This window comes from Odocoileus virginianus, chromosome 1 (genome assembly GCF_023699985.2).
Source record: "Odocoileus virginianus isolate 20LAN1187 ecotype Illinois chromosome 1, Ovbor_1.2, whole genome shotgun sequence".
Lineage (NCBI taxonomy): Eukaryota > Metazoa > Chordata > Mammalia > Artiodactyla > Cervidae > Odocoileus > Odocoileus virginianus.
Genome location: NC_069674.1, coordinates 16,623,226 through 16,639,527, shown reverse-complemented (window position 1 = coordinate 16,639,527; position 16,302 = coordinate 16,623,226). Strand labels below are relative to the sequence as shown.

Genomic DNA, 16,302 nt, shown 5'->3' with positions numbered 1-16,302 from the left:
CCAGGTCTCCCGCATGGCGGGCAGACACTTTACCCCCTGAGCCACCAGGGAAGCCCAACATAGGGGTGCATATATCTTTTCAAATTTTGACAGTTTTTGCATTTCTTATAAATGGAAACATACTGAATGCACTATTTTTTGATTTGCCTCTTTTCCCTAATATTATGTTGTAAGATTCATCATGTCATTGCTTCATCAACCATTTTTATTGCTGTATAATATTTAATTAAAAGAATATATCAGTATCTGCATTTTATTGGTGGGCATTTGTATCACTCCCACTTTGGGCTTTCACAGACAATATTGCTACAAAGAGTCTTACACACATCTTATTGCACAAGTACATGAGTTTCCTTAAGATATGCACTGTATGAGTATTAGTATCTTCAGTTTTAATAGATGATATCAATATAGACAATTTCCAAAGTAGTTATGTAATTTACATTCCCTCTAAGAATTCATGGGTGAACTTCTTGCTCCACATTGTCACCAATACTTGGTGTCTTTTTAATTTATGCAACTTTAGTAAGATTAAAATCATCTTTCATTGTGGTTTTAATTTGCATTTTCTTTACATAAAAATGGTCAATTTTTCATATTTTTTCATATTTTATTAGCCATTTGTATATTTTTTGCAAAGTGGATATGCCTTCTATGCATTATTCTTTATTGGATTTTTCTAGTTTTATTTATATGGTGAATTTTTTAAATATCTGGATATGAGTTCTTTATCAATTATGTCATGTAAAATTATCTCTTTTGAATTGCCTTTTTTAATAGTGCCTTTTGATGATCAGATGTCGATGCAATGTGGGAGACCTGGGTTTGATCTCTGGGTCAGGAAGATCCCCTGGAGAAGGAAATGACAACCCACTCCAGTATTCTTGCCTGGAAAATTCCATGGAGAGACTATCCATGGGATCGCAAAGAGTCGCACATGACTGAGCAACTTCACTTCTGACTTTGATGATCAGAGTTTCTCAATTTTCATATGGTCACATTTATCACTCTTCTAATTTATTATTAGTACTTTCTTTAGCTTGTTTAAGAAATCCTCCTTTACTCAAATGTCTTAGTTTGGGTACTCTGGGAAACAGCCTCTGGGAGAAGGAAATTTGCATATAGGAGGCTTACTGGGGCATAGTCTCAGGAACCAGACCTGCAAGGGGGTAAGAAAAGCAGGTCTGTGAAGAAGGGAGGGTTGAACTGTGATACAGTGGCTCATCAACCCCACAGAGAGCTCTGGAATGGGAATGGTGCCAGAGAGTTGTACTAAGTCAAAGGGACAAGGCTTTTACACAGTTGCACCTTCCTTAGAGGGAATCGGTATGTATGATTAGCAGCCAGCACTCCTGACAGCTGAGGAAATGAGTGCCTCTGTTCTGGGGCTACCCCATGCCAACCACTAGTCTACCTCTGGTGCCAACTAGACTTATTGGCTTTGGGTGCTAAGTTCATCCCTGGGAAAAACCCTTCCAGAATTGTTTAGTTTCTTTCCTGGAAAAAATTTTAAAGAGGTAGGTTATCAGTTGAATACAACTCCTGCCACTAAGACTGTCTTCAGAACTTCCTTGGTGGTCCAGTGGTTAAGAATTCACCTACCAATGCAGGAGACACAGGTTCAATCCCTGGGTCAGGAAGATCCCACATGCCATGGGGCAACTAAACCCATGCACCACAAAAGGCCCAGTGCAGCTAAAAAATAAATAAATATTAAAGCATTAAAGCTGTCTTCAAGCTGCAATTGATACTTATTGTCTCTCTCTGAGACTCCCAATTCTAGATTTCTGCACCCTTAGCTTACATCTCTGCTGGTCTAGGTGGCTTATGTGGTATTATGACCCAGATTCTCATCTCTGAATTGTGTGAGTCTCTTGTCAACTTTTCCTTCTCAGATCATTTACTCAGGTCATTGTCCATTAACTATCAAATTGGGAAAGAGTGTATCATTGACCTGGGTGCTAAACACTTTCTTCCCTGTCCCACTGGGTAAATATGGAGGAGCCCTACTGCCTTCGATTTTAAAACTCACTCATCCCTGCCAGAATGGCAGCTTTTCACCTTGAATGCTAAACTCTAGAAATAAGGAGCCTGGTTTGTCCCTGGAAACTAGAATCTACAGAGCCTAAAACTCAGGGATGGGAATCACACATTTTCTAAATGGCATCAAAGGGAGTGATGCTAAGCCTGTTGGGTTTTCAGACTCCTGTATTCTACTTGTGGGTCACACAACACCAGATGATGGATGTTGACCTAGGGTATGACACATCTCATCCTTACTGGACTCCCTGCTTTCTTAACTCAATAAAAGGTGCTGCTGTCCATTTCAGAAAACAGATTTCTTATTTTACTAAGAGTGTTCTTATGTATGGAGTCAATTTTTTTGTATTTTAGATTCTCTGATCTTATCACTTATTTGACTCTACAAACATGGTATTCTATTTGAGCTTTCTTATTTTCCCTAAAATGAATTTTCCCCAGAGAATCTGTCTTAATTTATACAGAATTCCCTTATGCTACATTTAAGGCCTACAGAGAAGTATTAGTACTTTTCTCACATCCACGTTTCCAAATAGTTCCTCCATATTGATTAGAATTAAGTCCAAAATAGTAATTACCTCACTGCTGCTTCTGCCATCTAACAAAATATTTTTAACAAGTAAAGATCTTTTAGAAAAGGCTCTTTAATGATAACTGAATAATCAAACTTTTCACTACGATCACCTGCTGCTGTGCCATAATCTTTGTTTAAAAAAAGCACCAGCCATATATTACTCAGGCTGAATCAGTACCACACTCCTACCTTCGCCCTTGTTGTTTACCCTTTCTTTGTACTAACTATTTCTTTTCTTGGGTTAACCTTTGAAAATACAATCATACAGTGACTTCCCTGGTGGTTCAATGGCTAAGATTCTGTGCTTCCAATGCAGGGGTCCTGGGTTCAGTACCTGGTCAGGAAACTAGGTCTCCACATGTTGCAACTAAATGTTTGCATGCTGCAACCAAGCATCCCACAACCAAGCATCCTGCATGCCACAATGAAGATCTAAGATCACACGTGTTGTGACTAAGACCTAGCACAGCCAAATAAATTTTAAAAAATTTTTTAAAGAAAATATAATCATATATTTCTATATGCATTGTTTTGGGCTTTCCCCCTTGTATTAAATTTACTTTAGCTGTATACTTGGTGGCTCAGTGGTAAAGAATCTGCCTGCCAATGCAGGAAACTCGGGTTCAATCCCTGGGTCGGGAAGATGCCCTGGAGAAGGGAATGGCAACCCACTGCAGTGTTCTTTTTTTTTTTTTTTCCCCACTGCAGTATTCTTGCCTGGAGAATCCCATGGACAGAGGAGCCTGGCGGGCTACAGTCCATGGGGTCACATAGAATCAGCCACAACTGAACGACTAACATTTTTCACTTTCACTTTTCATATTTAAAAATATCAGTTCCAACCCACAGAATCTCAGTGATATGTCTGAGATATATTTAGTATCTCATATTGAACTTTAGTCTTTTTTGTTAGTACTACCCATACACCCAAGAAAGAAAGCAGTATTTTTGCTTTTGCCCCAGTAAATTTCTGATTCTACCTGAACCCTCCGCTTCCCGCTGTGCTTTTGTTGTCACAGTTGTCATCCATAACACCTCATTTTACAGCTTGGGGGGTTTGGGCTTAATTTCTGTTCAAGCTTTATTGATATTGTTGTTAAATCACCCAAGATGTGTTTCTAACATTCCTGAAAAGTGTGTCTCCCTTTCCCAACTATTTTACATTTGTGACTATGAATCCTTTTTTTCTAATACCATCTGTGTAGCCAACTGGTTCATTTTTCATATCCTCTTACACTAGTAGTAATGACTTTTAACTGAAATCGGGAAAGAAAATAGTTTACGCTCCCAACGCTTTCTGTTTCCAGCCCAGAGCTATGAACTCATTAGACAAACAAGAGATTCCTGGTCTCATTCATTCCGCAGCAAACCAACAGTTGTCTGATATGACATTATCAAGCACTTGGCTAGAACACTGAAAATACAGACACAAGCACAAGGAGTTTTCAACATTTGTGAATGAGATGGGAATGATCATCAGCTGAATATGAGGTCAACAAAAATCTACCAATAGAAGTAAGCCCAGAGGCTTACTTACCCTATCAGTTGAGTTCAGTTCAGTCGCTCAGTCGTGTTCGACAATTTGCGACCCCATGAATCGCAGCACGCCAGACCTCCCTGTCCATTACCAACTCCCGGAGTTTACTCAAACTCATGCCCATCGAGTCGGTGATGCCATCCAGCCATCTCATCCTCTGTTGTCCCCTTCTCCTCCTGCCCCCAATCCCTCCAAGCATCAGGGTCTTTTCCAATGAATCAACTCTTCCCATGAGGTGGCCAAAGTATTGGAGTTTCAGCTTCAGCATCAGTCCTTCCAATGAACACCCAGAACTTATCTCCTTCAGGATGGACTGGTTGGATCTCCTTGCAGTCCAAGGGACTCTCAAGAGTCTTCTCCAACACCACAGCTCAAAAGCATCAATTTTTCGGCTCTCAGCTTTCTTCACAGTCCAACTCTCACATCCATACATGACCACTGGAAAAACCATAGCCTTGACCAGACGGACCTTTGTTGGCAAAGTAATGTCTCTGCTTTTTAATAGGCTATCTAGGTTGGTCATAACTTTCCTTCCAAGGAGTAAGCGTCTTTTAATTTCATGGCTGCAATCACCATCTGCAGTGATTTTGGAACCCAAAAAAATAAAGGCTGACACTGTTTCCACTGTCTCCCCATCTATTTCCCATGAAGTGATGGGACCAGATGCCATGATCTTAGTTTTCTGAATGTTGAGCTTTAAGCCAACTTTTCCACTCTTCTCTTTCACTTTCATCAAGAGGCTTTTTAGTTCCTCTTCACTTTCTGCCATAAGGGTGGTGTCATCTGCATATCTGAGATTATTGATATTTCTCCCTGCAATCTTGATTCCAGCTTGTGCTTCTTACAGCCCAGCTTTTCTCATGATGTACTCTGCATATAAGTTAAATAAGCAGGGTGACAATATACAGCCTTGATATACTCCTTTTCCTATTTGGAACCAGTCTGTTGTTCCATGTCCAGTTCTACCTGTTGCTTCCTGACCTGCATACAGGTTTCTCAAGAGGCAGGTCAGGTGGTCTGGTATTCCCATCTCCTTCAGAATTTTCCACAGTTTATTATGATACACACAGTCGAAGGTTTTGGCATGGTCAATAAAGCAGAAATAAATGTTTTTCTGGAACTCTCTTGATTCTCTGGATCTCTTTTTTGATGATCCAGTGGATATTGGCAATTTGATCTCTGGTTCCTCTGCCTTTTCTAAAACCAGCTTGAACATCTGGAAGTTCTCAGTTCACGTATTGCTGAAGCCTGGCTTGGAGAAATTTGAGCATTACTTTACCAGCGTGTGAAATGAGTGCAATTGTGCGGTAGTTTGAGCATTCTTTGGGATTGCCTTTCTTAGGGACTGAAATGAAAACTGACCTTTTCCAGTCCTGTGGCCGCTGCTGAGTTTTCTGAACTTGCTGGCATATTGAGTGCAGCACTTTCACAACATCGTCTTTCAGGATTTGAAATAGCTCAACTGGAATTCCATCACATCTACTAGCTTTGTTCATAGTGATGCTTTCTAAGGCCCACCTGACTTCACATTCCAGGATGTCTGGCTCTAGCTGAGTGATCACACCACTGTGATTATCTGGGTCATGAAGATCTTTTTTGTACAGTTTTTCTGTGTATTCTTGCCACCTCTTCTTAATATCTTCTGCTTCTGTTAAGTCCCTACCATTTCTGTCCTTTATTGAGCCCATTTTTGCATGAAATGTTCCATTGGTATCTCTAATTTTCTTGAAGAGATCTCTAGTCTTTCCCATTCTGTTGTTTTCCTCTATTTCTTTGCATTGATCACTGAGGAAGGCCAAAACCTAAAATAGGACTTGTAATTTTCATTTGATGAGATTAGTTGTTTGTCTTAAGGAAAGACTCCATCAAGGCCTTCATTTGTCAGTAAGAAAAAATGTAAATGAAGCATACTCTTGTACATTTAAATGTCTTCATAACTAAAGAACAGTAATTTATATGCAATTTGAAAAATGAATAACTCACACCTCAAGTGCTAAGAATACGTCAGGTTTTGGGGTCCTGAATATCCTCAGTCTTATGCTTCATGCAGTTTTATGAAATGAACAAAGCTTTGGCTGCCAAATTTGATAAAACTGTATCTTGAAAGAGGTAACACACCCCTGACAATCTTTTTATCCCAGCTCTACTGCTGTATAATTGACATATAATAAACCACACATATTTAAAGTGCACAGTTTGATGAGTTTGACACATGTATATATTTGTGAAGTCATCACCATAATCAAGACAGTAAACATATCATCCCTGCAAGCTTGTTTGAACTCCCTTGTTTTCCCTCCCTATGATGGCCCACAGCCCCTACCCACTACCACAGCCCATTACTGATCTATGACTGTTACTATAGGTTAGGTTTCATTTTCTAGTATTTTATGTAAATAGAATCAGAAAGTATTTATTCTTTTTTTTGTCTGACTTCTGGTATAATTATTTTGATATTCATCCATGTCGTATGTAACAGTAGCTCATTCCTTCTTATTACTGAGTGGTATTCCAGTCTGTGGCTGTATCTCAGTTTTTTTTTACCCATGCCTTTAACTTATAATTAATTGCGCTTTCTTCAATGAACTTGTGCCCTCCCATAACAGGACTAGGCTTCCCTGGTGGCTCAAATGGTTAATGCAGGAGACCCAGGTTTGGTCCCTGGGTTAGGAAGATCTCCTGGAGAAGGAAATGGCAACCTACCCCAATATTCTTGCCTGGAGAATCCCATGGACAAGAGGAGCCTCGTGGGCTACAGTCCATGGGTTGCAAAGAGTCAGACACAACTTAGCAACTAATACACACACTTACAACAGGGCTACCGTGAAATCTCTTGTCTTTGGGAACAATCGGTCAAGTTACATTTCTGAAGCTGCAAAGCTAAGGGCAGCCCTGGGATGGATGAATCTTCCATTAAGGGTTGAAATCAACATGATAGGTCAATTTCTCCAGTTTTCAGACTCCATCTTCCAGTCACAACAGCACAGAATTGGCAATTTGTATGTTTGCTACAAAACAGCATACGTGCCAAGTGTCCTGATTCAGTTCAGTTCAGTTCAGTCACTCAGTCATGTCTGACTCTTTGCAACCCCATGGACTGTAGCATGCCAGGCCTCCCTGTCCATCACCAACTCCCAGAGCTTACTCAAATTCATGTCCATTGAGTCAGTGATGCCATCCAACTATCTCATCTTCTGTTGTCCCCTTCTCCTCCTGCCTTCAATCTTTCCCAGCATCAGGGTCTTTTCCAATGAGTCAGTTCTTTGCATCAGGTGGCCAAAGTTTTGGAGTTTCAGTTTCAGCATCAGTCCTTCCAATGAATATTCAGGACTGATTTCCTTTAGGATTGACTGGATCTTCTTGCTGTCCAAGGGATTCTCAAAGTTTTCTCCAACACCACAGTTCAAAAGTATCAATTCTTCAGCGCTCAACTTTCTTCATAGTCCAACTCTCACATCCATACGTGACTACTGGAAAAACCATAGCTTTGACTAGACAGACCTTTGTTGGCAAAGTAATGTCTCTGCTTTTTAATATGCTGTCTAGGTTGGTCATAACTTTTCTTCCAAGGAGCAAGGTTAAGAATGATTAAACTAAATGAAGGACGTATTTCTCTTCTTCCCGATCCCAATTCCCTATCGTTTTAGACTCCTAAGGGGACCTGTGCAACATCAGTGAAGATTGCCATCGACATGGGGTACCGGCACATTGATGGGGCCCACCTCTACGAGAATGAGCATGAAGTGGGGGAGGCCATCAGGGAGAAGATAGCAGAAGGAAAGGTGCGGAGGGAGGATATCTTCTACTGCGGAAAGGTGAGACTTCCCTTCACCCACATGGTGGGCCTGATGTCACTTTTCCCTACTTAAGAAACTCACCAAGCTACCAGCTGTGGGATCTTAGTTTCCCACACCCCTTGCAATGGAAGTACAGAGTCCTAACTACTGGACCATCAGGGGTGTCCCAAAGAGTGAGTTCTGAACTGGCAAATTCCTCAATCTTGCCAAGAATTTAGGGACTAAATAGCCCCTTGATATTAGGGCAAAGTTCTTTCTTCATACTTAGGCATTGATTTAAGACAATATGGAAGAGGCACACCTGCAACAAAAGTAGATTTGAGGAGTAAAGGGACATGAGGAAGTGGTTCATATTACAACAAGCATTTGTCACAACTTTTTTCTTTAAAATAGGTAGTCTTTTCCTTCTCTATATGCCTGTTTGTCCATAGATCACTAATTTTTTGAGATATAATTCATGTGCCATAAAGCTCACCATGTAAAATCAGTGCTTTTAAGTATATTCACAGAGTTGTGCAACCATGACCAATATCTTTTCCAGAATATTTTTATCCCTCCAAAAAGAAATCCCTCACCTACTAGTAATCACTTTCCATTTATCCCTCTCCCCTAATCACTGGTAAACACTTATCTACTTTATTTCTCTCTAGTTTTCATATTCTGGACATTTCATACAAAAGGATTCATGCAATATGTATTCTTTTCCATGTAGCTTCTTTCTCTTATTATGTTTTCTACTTTCATCTACCTTGTAACATTTATCAGAATTTCATTTCTTTTTTATAGCCAAATAATATTCCATTGAATGGATATACCACATTTTGTTTAAATCTTTTGAGAAATTGAAATCTCCAGCTGATGATAGAAATCACTATCCATTGAAAAGCAATCAGAAATTTAAAGTATCATGATGAGATGAGAGCCAGTGGAAATACTGAATACATATTTACAGGCAGCCTTGAAGGAATCAAACTTAATAACTTTAGAGAACCTGTAACACAATTCTCCTAAGTTTTGTAAGGAGAACAAAATGGTGCTTCAGACTTCACTCACTGCCCAGAACCCCTTCTCCCAACTCCTTTCCAAGCTCTCTGGGAGCCTGCAGTTCCCCAAGTCACCAGCCACTTACGGGCTATGATTTCAAGGGGCCACCATCCCAAAATACCAGCCTGACGCTTGTCACTTGATTACAGCTTTACAATCTGATTCCTAAAGATTTTGTTATTATAGAGTCTCTCACAAGGACGTACCAAGAGTTTCTGGGGAAGAATAAACTTGAACTCATATCCCGAGACTGTGAACCAAAGATGGAAATATTTTTGAAGTTACAAATGAAAAACAAAGAAAACCTTCTTTTTTACCTCCCTGGAAAACAGTTACAGTTGTTGCAATACCTGTCACACTGGAAAAGAGCTGAATTAAATTGCCCATTTCATAAGGTTGCTATGAGTTAACATTTATAAAGCACTTAAAGAGTACCTAGAATTGTTGAATAAAGATAGATTAAAATATACAAAATGGAATTTTCAATTAGATGGGATGTCAATAATATCCAAAAAGACCCACATTAAAAACAAAAACACATTTTCCACTACTCTTGCATTGTTTTCTCTTTTCTGTGCTTTGAGGGCAAGAAAAAAATTATTGTTCAACAAAGGAAAAAATTAAATTTTACCAATTTTGCTTGCCCTTACTTGTGGCAAAAAGTGCATGGAAATTCAAAAGTCCCCCCCCCCCCCCCGCCAAAAAAAATATGTGAGCAAATTTGATGCTCCAAGAAAATACCCTTATGTATCCTGAGGCTCTGAGTGTCCCTCAGTACCCTAAGTTTCACAGACCTGAAGGGTACACATGCTCCATTCTGACAACCCAAAGGCCTAATTTTTCATTACTTAGCACTTTAGAGACTGAGTAATTTCTTTTTCTTTTTTCTTATATATGTTAAAACTATCTACTTGCCTTTTATTTACCTTTTCAGCTTTATTGAAATATAACTGATGTGTGACACTATATAAGTGTAAGTGTACAACACACTGATTTGATACAATTATATACTGCAAAATGGTTACCACCATTGTGTTAGCTAACACCTCCATCACATTACATAATTACTATTACTTTTTGTGATGAAAACATTGAAGATTTATTCTCTTAGCAACAGTATTACTAACTATAACAACCATGCTATTCATTAGATCCCCTGAACTCACTCATAACAGGAAGTTGGCATCCTTGACCAACATTTTTACTGGTGTTTAATTCATGAACAGCTGTTTAACTGATGATCATTTTGGAGGACAAAGATCTCCAACAAAGGAGTCTCCCATGCCACCATTTTGGTGACATCACCAGTTCAGATTGAGTAATTTCTTTGTAGGGACTGGAAGAATTTTCCTGGGGAAATGAGGAAGTGAACCAAATGGGAACAAAGGAGCTATCAAAAGGGATCTAAACCTTTCCAATAATTTAAAATTTCACCAGCATCTGCACCACCCATCACAGTGTGAAGCACTGGTGAAGTCACGTACACAATCATATTTCTTACTCTGATGAGCCATACCTTCTACACAACCATATTTCTTACTCAGATGAGTCATAACTTCTATCAGTGAAATGAAGGTAAAGCACCAGGCCAGGTCAGCACCACTAGTTGGATCCATGTTCCCTAATTACACAATGAGGAAAAGTGAAAGTGCTAAGGGTGGATTCAGCAATTAGCACAGGGCAGAGGAAGAGTTTATTGCTGAATTAGGTTCTCTGTGGTTCAGGTGGATATTTACATCTCTGGTCCTATATTTGGGTCAAGTTATACTCTGGGTATCTAGAGTTATATCAGTTCAACCTATACTCAGATGACACTTCAGTTTAAACATATTTCTGTGAAATGAAATGAGTGAATACAATGTATATGAGTGTAAAGACTACTGGGGTGGGGGGATTCCATGGCCATCCTATAGTTAGAACTCTATGCTTCGACTGCCGGGAGCATGAATTCCATTCCTGGCCAGGGAACTGAGATCCTGCAATGCTGTGCAATGCAGTTAAAAAAAAAAAAGTTAAAAATATTTTTAAAGTGGTGCATTATTATTTACAAAAATGCCATGGATATTAACTATCCCCCTTTTTTCTTTCAGCTGTGGGCTACAAATCATGACCCCGAGATGGTCCGCCCAACTCTGGAGAGGACACTTAAGGACCTGCAGCTAGATTATGTGGATCTTTACATCATTGAAATACCCATGGCTTTTAAGGTAGGTTCAGATGCCTAAAGGTTATGCTTCACTCCTGGGCAACCATGAGCAAAAAGATCTGTGCAGGAAGCTCATTCATTACCTAGCACCATAAGATATAATGATGTTTTGTTACCATAAATGAGATAGTACTGACCTAGCCCAACAAATGCCAAGAACAATTCTGTGTATACATCTCAGGCCTGGATTCCAAGTTTCTTGATTCATAATCCAATGCATGTTCTGTTATACCATATCTTTACAGATATACTTTGAACTGTCTTTGTTAAACCAACATGTAATCAACTAACTGCAGTCCATGCTGTAGTTGCCCAGCATCCAGCACACCCTTCTTCCCATTCACACAGTCACAAAAACATCTCTGCACAACATAATGTAAGAGGTACAACTGAAAACTTACACTCCATCCTTCAGATTTTCTTCCTTTGGAGAAAATAGTCAGGTTTTTGAAGCCAGCTCCAAGGTCAGGACTTTTGTGTGATATATATATTCCTTTAATTCAAATCATTCCTTCCTTGAACTTTCTCAATCTATGGGCTCACTGTTAATTTAACCATCACCAACACACCCACTCTACACTGCTGAAGATCAGCAACAGCTTTAAAATTTCACTGAGGGAAGGAAAGACTGAAAAACAAAGTTGACCACTTATCCATGAAGTATACGAGGTCCTGCTAGACAGGAAAAACAAGGGCTCTCTGCCATTGCAGTGACCAAAAGAATTTCTTTACACAGCAAACCTGGCTGCCCCTGCTCTGTTCTCTAGAAGCATCTTCCTTATTGACTTTTCTCTGTGGTCTCCAAGATGTGACCTGGTGGTGGTGGTTTAGTTGTTAAGTTGTGCTCAGCTCTTGCAACCCCATGGACTATAGCCCACCAGGCTCCTCTGTCTATGAGATTCTCCAGGCAAAAATACTGGAGTGGGTTGCCATTTCCTTCTCCAGAGGATCTTCCCAACCCAGGGATTCAACCTGGCTCTCCTGCATTGTAGGCAGGTTCTTTAGTGACTGAGCCACCTTAGCAATTATATATCCCAATAACCTTATTTCACCAAAGAGAGAAAACTTAGACCACAAGCAATGAACTACTTGGTCAGGCTTAAAGTCCATCAGAGCTAGGACCAGATCCTGGTCCCCTAATGCCAATCCCAATCTTGTCCCCTTATATTATACTAATCTCTCTCTTATCCTCATGAGCTTAATGGTCCCAATATCCTGTGGACTACAGCGATATTTCGATTTCAGGCTCTTTGGATTTTGACCTCAACCCTTCTCTTTGCTCAGCTAACCTTGATTCTTTTTCAAATGGCAGAGTTCTAAGCTGAGTCTTACAGATTTGGAAAGAAGCTATATTTAAAAGTGAGAAAATGAAATTTACTTCTCTGTAGCTGACTAATGACTTGTAAAGTCTTTTGGAGAAGGTAAATAGAGAAATTCTATTTCTATTTTTAAATAGGATCAGAGCTCAAGGACACAGAGAAGGTAAAACTTTTAACAGTGACAAATTTCACAATACAGTGACATTACCTCCCAACCGAACCTGTACTTTCTGTAATTGAGAAATCAATCTTTGAAGTCAAAATATCACATGGTTGTTTAATCTTATGATTTTTAAAAAACAAATATCTTTCTTGCTAAAATGTTTTAGCACTTTGTTATTTTTTAAATGTCAAGTTAACAAGCAGACACAATTTCAGAAAAAATACAAAGTAAAAAGAAGCATAAAGCATTTTAAAAGGACAAAGTTATTGCTAAACAGGAATGAGAGTGAACAGGGTGGATTTTTAGAAGGTTGAATTCTTCTTCTAATAATGCTTTATAGTCAGGAGCAGGAAAGGAGGAAAAAGACAATGGGCTTGTCCAAATGAAGGGATTAGTAAAGTTAGCACAGTGGAAGCTTAAGGAGACATCATAGAAATATCTAACATGGGTTCAGATATGATAAAGAATTAAAATTTGGGAGAGTAAAAACTATTAATATTAACAGAGTTCATGATGGAGGCATAAAGTCATTTCATATCAGAAGTAAAATTAGGAAATGCTAAAAATAAGAAATATAGAGGGAGAACAGAGTGGAAGTAAGCCTCATAAGTGTTAAGGTCAAAGGGCTTAGAGATATACAGGGTAGTTAATATGAATGATTACATGGCTTTGAGGAGAAAGGAGTCCTTTTCCCAATTTCAGTGTAACAGAAGAAAATTTAGATGAAAATTCTAGATGAAATTTAGATGCCCCCTTTGTTAAAGAGGGCATGGAGAAAGTGTGATCACCAGGTAAAAGTTTCATTCAGGTAAGATGGCACAGGGGAAATTCAGGAAAATTTTTAAAAATATAATGGATTTTATCCATTTCCTTGTTACTTTTTAATAACAAAAACTTCCTATTATCAAGATACACAAAGACTTCTATGCCACCAGCCAAATCCAATAGACAGTTTGTCCTCATATTTTATTTGACCTCTTTCAATGCAAATGATCACTGCCTCTTTCTTTGTACATTTTCACCTTGTGGCTTTGATGATGTCATCCTCTGATGATTCTTTGGCAGCTCCTTCCCCACTAAACTCCAAATGCTTTGCCTAGTGCTCTTTCCTCAATATTTTTGCCTGACTGAGCCACACTCTTTCTGTAGGTGATTTCACACAATTGCATGGATTGAATACCATTTCATATGTGTGAGGAACTCCCACATTTTATCTGTGCCCACAGTCTCTCCATGAGCCACCCTCTGAGACCTCTCTGTTCTCTTCAAATATCTACTTGAATGTCTAACAGTCATTTCAAACTCAAAATATCCAAAACAAAACTCTCAATTCATTGTTCAGCCTCAGGAAATGGTTACCACCATCTACTCAAGGAACCTAGAAATCATCTTTTATTTCTCTCTATCCCATTTCCAAACCCATATGAGATGGGTCCCATTTTTACATATAGGCAAAAAAAAGGAGAAATATGAAAGACAATTTCCACACCATAGCCGATAGATAAACCTACACAGTGTATTAAAAAGCAGAGACATCACTTTGCAGACAAAGGTCCATATAGTCAAAGCTGTGGTTTTTCCTGTAGTCTTGTATGATGTGAGAGTTGGACCATGAAGAAGGCTGAGTGCTGAAAAATTGACGGTTTTGAACTGTGGTGTTAGAGAACACTCTTGAGGGCCCCTTGGACAGCAAAGAGACCAAACTAGTCAATCCTAAAGAAAATCAACCCTGGATATTCATTGGAAGGACTGAGGCTGAAGCTCTCATACTTCGGCCACCTGATGTGAAGAGCCGACTCATTGGAAAAGACCCTGATGCTGGGAAGGATTGAGGAGAGGAGGAGAAGGGAACAACAGAGGATGAGATGGTTGGATGGCATCACCGACTCAATGGACATGAGTTTGATCACACTCTGGGAGATGCTGAAAGGACAGGGAAGCTTGGCATGCTGCAGTATGGGGTTGCAAAGAGTTGGATATGACTTTGTGACTGAACAACAGCCAATCTTCATTGAAAAGATGTCACCAAAAAGCTAGAAAAGGAGGTTCGACAGTTAGTGTGAGGTAGAAAAAAAGATGCTCAACTCCTAGAGGCTGCTAAAAAGGGAAACAAAGAACCACAGGGTGATTAGCCAGACCTGAGAAGTAATGAGCTGTCCATTTCCCTTATACTTAAGGAGCATTCCATTCATCAACTATGCTTTTCTTAGCTGAAGAATTCCTTCTCAGCCTTAGTGATGACATTTGGTTTCTCATAAGAGTAGGAAATTAGCTGTCCTCAACTTTGGCAAGGATATACTATCCAAACACTGAATCTAATCGTCCTAATTCTCAATTTTTGCTTTTTTCTAATGAGAAATGTTATCATTAAGAGATAACTTCATGAGTTAACAACAATAATCTGTCAATAAATAAAGGAATAATAAATGCCAGGGTGAGAGAATAAGACTAATGTGTCATATATGTTGGACAAGTGAATTTCTGGATATCTCCACAAAGGGGAGAAAACAAATTTATATGTATATCTTAAATTGGTTTCCCAGGGTCAGGGTATACTGAAATATCGACAACTCAAATTCCATCATTTTAATTCTCAGATATACTTGCTCTCTCTCTCTCTCTCTTTTTTTTTTTAACAGCCTGGAGATGATTTATATCCTAAAGATGAAAATGGCAAATGGTTATATCACAAGTCAAATCTATGTGCTACTTGGGAGGTAAGTTAAAATGGGCTTCTTAATCTTAAAAGATTACATTTTTAAATTGTGATCTGGTTATTCCTGTTAGCTTTATGCAGAGTTGCAACCTTTATTCCCAATGAAAAGTAATAGTCAGGTATTTCTAACCACGAGCAAAGATGCATAAAATCTCCATTTCTGGGCACCAAAAAGTGTTTGATTTTGCTTCGATGGAAGAGCAGAATGCCAAAGATAAGGAGGCGAGGCAAGTGGGAGGCAAAAGAAAGTAAAGGAAATAAGCTTTACTATAACAGTAAATAAAAGTATATGAATGAGATAAACTCACAATTTTTTTTGTTTCTCAAACTGAATTTTTAAAAATCAGTAATAAGATGTCTAAAAGAAACAAATGTAAAATAGTAAAAGAAAATCTGAAAAATAATTCTGGTTCCATTTCTGAGCAATCTGCTGATTCCTTCCCCAAGATTATAAGAGTGAGAAAGTAAAGGGAAATAATGAGAAAACCCTTGTGGATTTATGTGTCGGGGGAGGCAGGTACAGATTTATGAACTGGTTTGTTATGTGGTAACATGGCAGCTTCTACCCGGAGTAAGAGGCAATGCAGCCACCAGTAAGATAATTTAGGAGAGGAACTATTGGGGTTATTTTTGCTCTTATTTCTCTCTTGCTATAGCCTTAGGATAAATAAAAGCAAAAATAATGCCAATAGTTCTTCTCTTATATTATCTTACTGGTTCCTGGGCTGCAATTTATTCTGGGTAAAAGGGGCCATGTTAGCCTTGGGAGGGGCTTCCCTGGTGGCTCAGCAGTAAAGAATCCACCTACAATGCAGAAGACCCAAGTTCGATCCCTGGGTCGGGAAGATCCCCTGGAGAAGGGAATAGCAACCCACTCCAGTGTTCGTGCCTGGAAAATCCCACGGA

General features: G+C 39.1%; 1 protein-coding gene and 1 long non-coding RNA gene across 2 annotated transcripts in view; one reads left to right on the top strand and one right to left on the bottom strand.

The window, feature by feature from the left end:
* The window catches only part of LOC139034374 (uncharacterized), a 63,373-nt gene extending 51,446 nt beyond the window's left edge, over positions 1-11,927 (bottom strand). Inside the window, exon 1 of the long non-coding RNA XR_011486828.1 lies at positions 11,600-11,927. This is a non-coding gene — a long non-coding RNA (uncharacterized lncRNA). The remainder of the gene's footprint in view (positions 1-11,599) is intronic.
* AKR1D1 (aldo-keto reductase family 1 member D1) overlaps positions 1-16,302 on the top strand; it is a 59,825-nt gene that overhangs the window by 12,558 nt on the left and 30,965 nt on the right. The window contains exons 2-4 of the mRNA XM_020886165.2: positions 7,799-7,966; positions 11,083-11,199; positions 15,320-15,397. Coding sequence (XP_020741824.1) covers positions 7,799-7,966; positions 11,083-11,199; positions 15,320-15,397 — 363 coding nt within the window. The remainder of the gene's footprint in view (positions 1-7,798; positions 7,967-11,082; positions 11,200-15,319; positions 15,398-16,302) is intronic.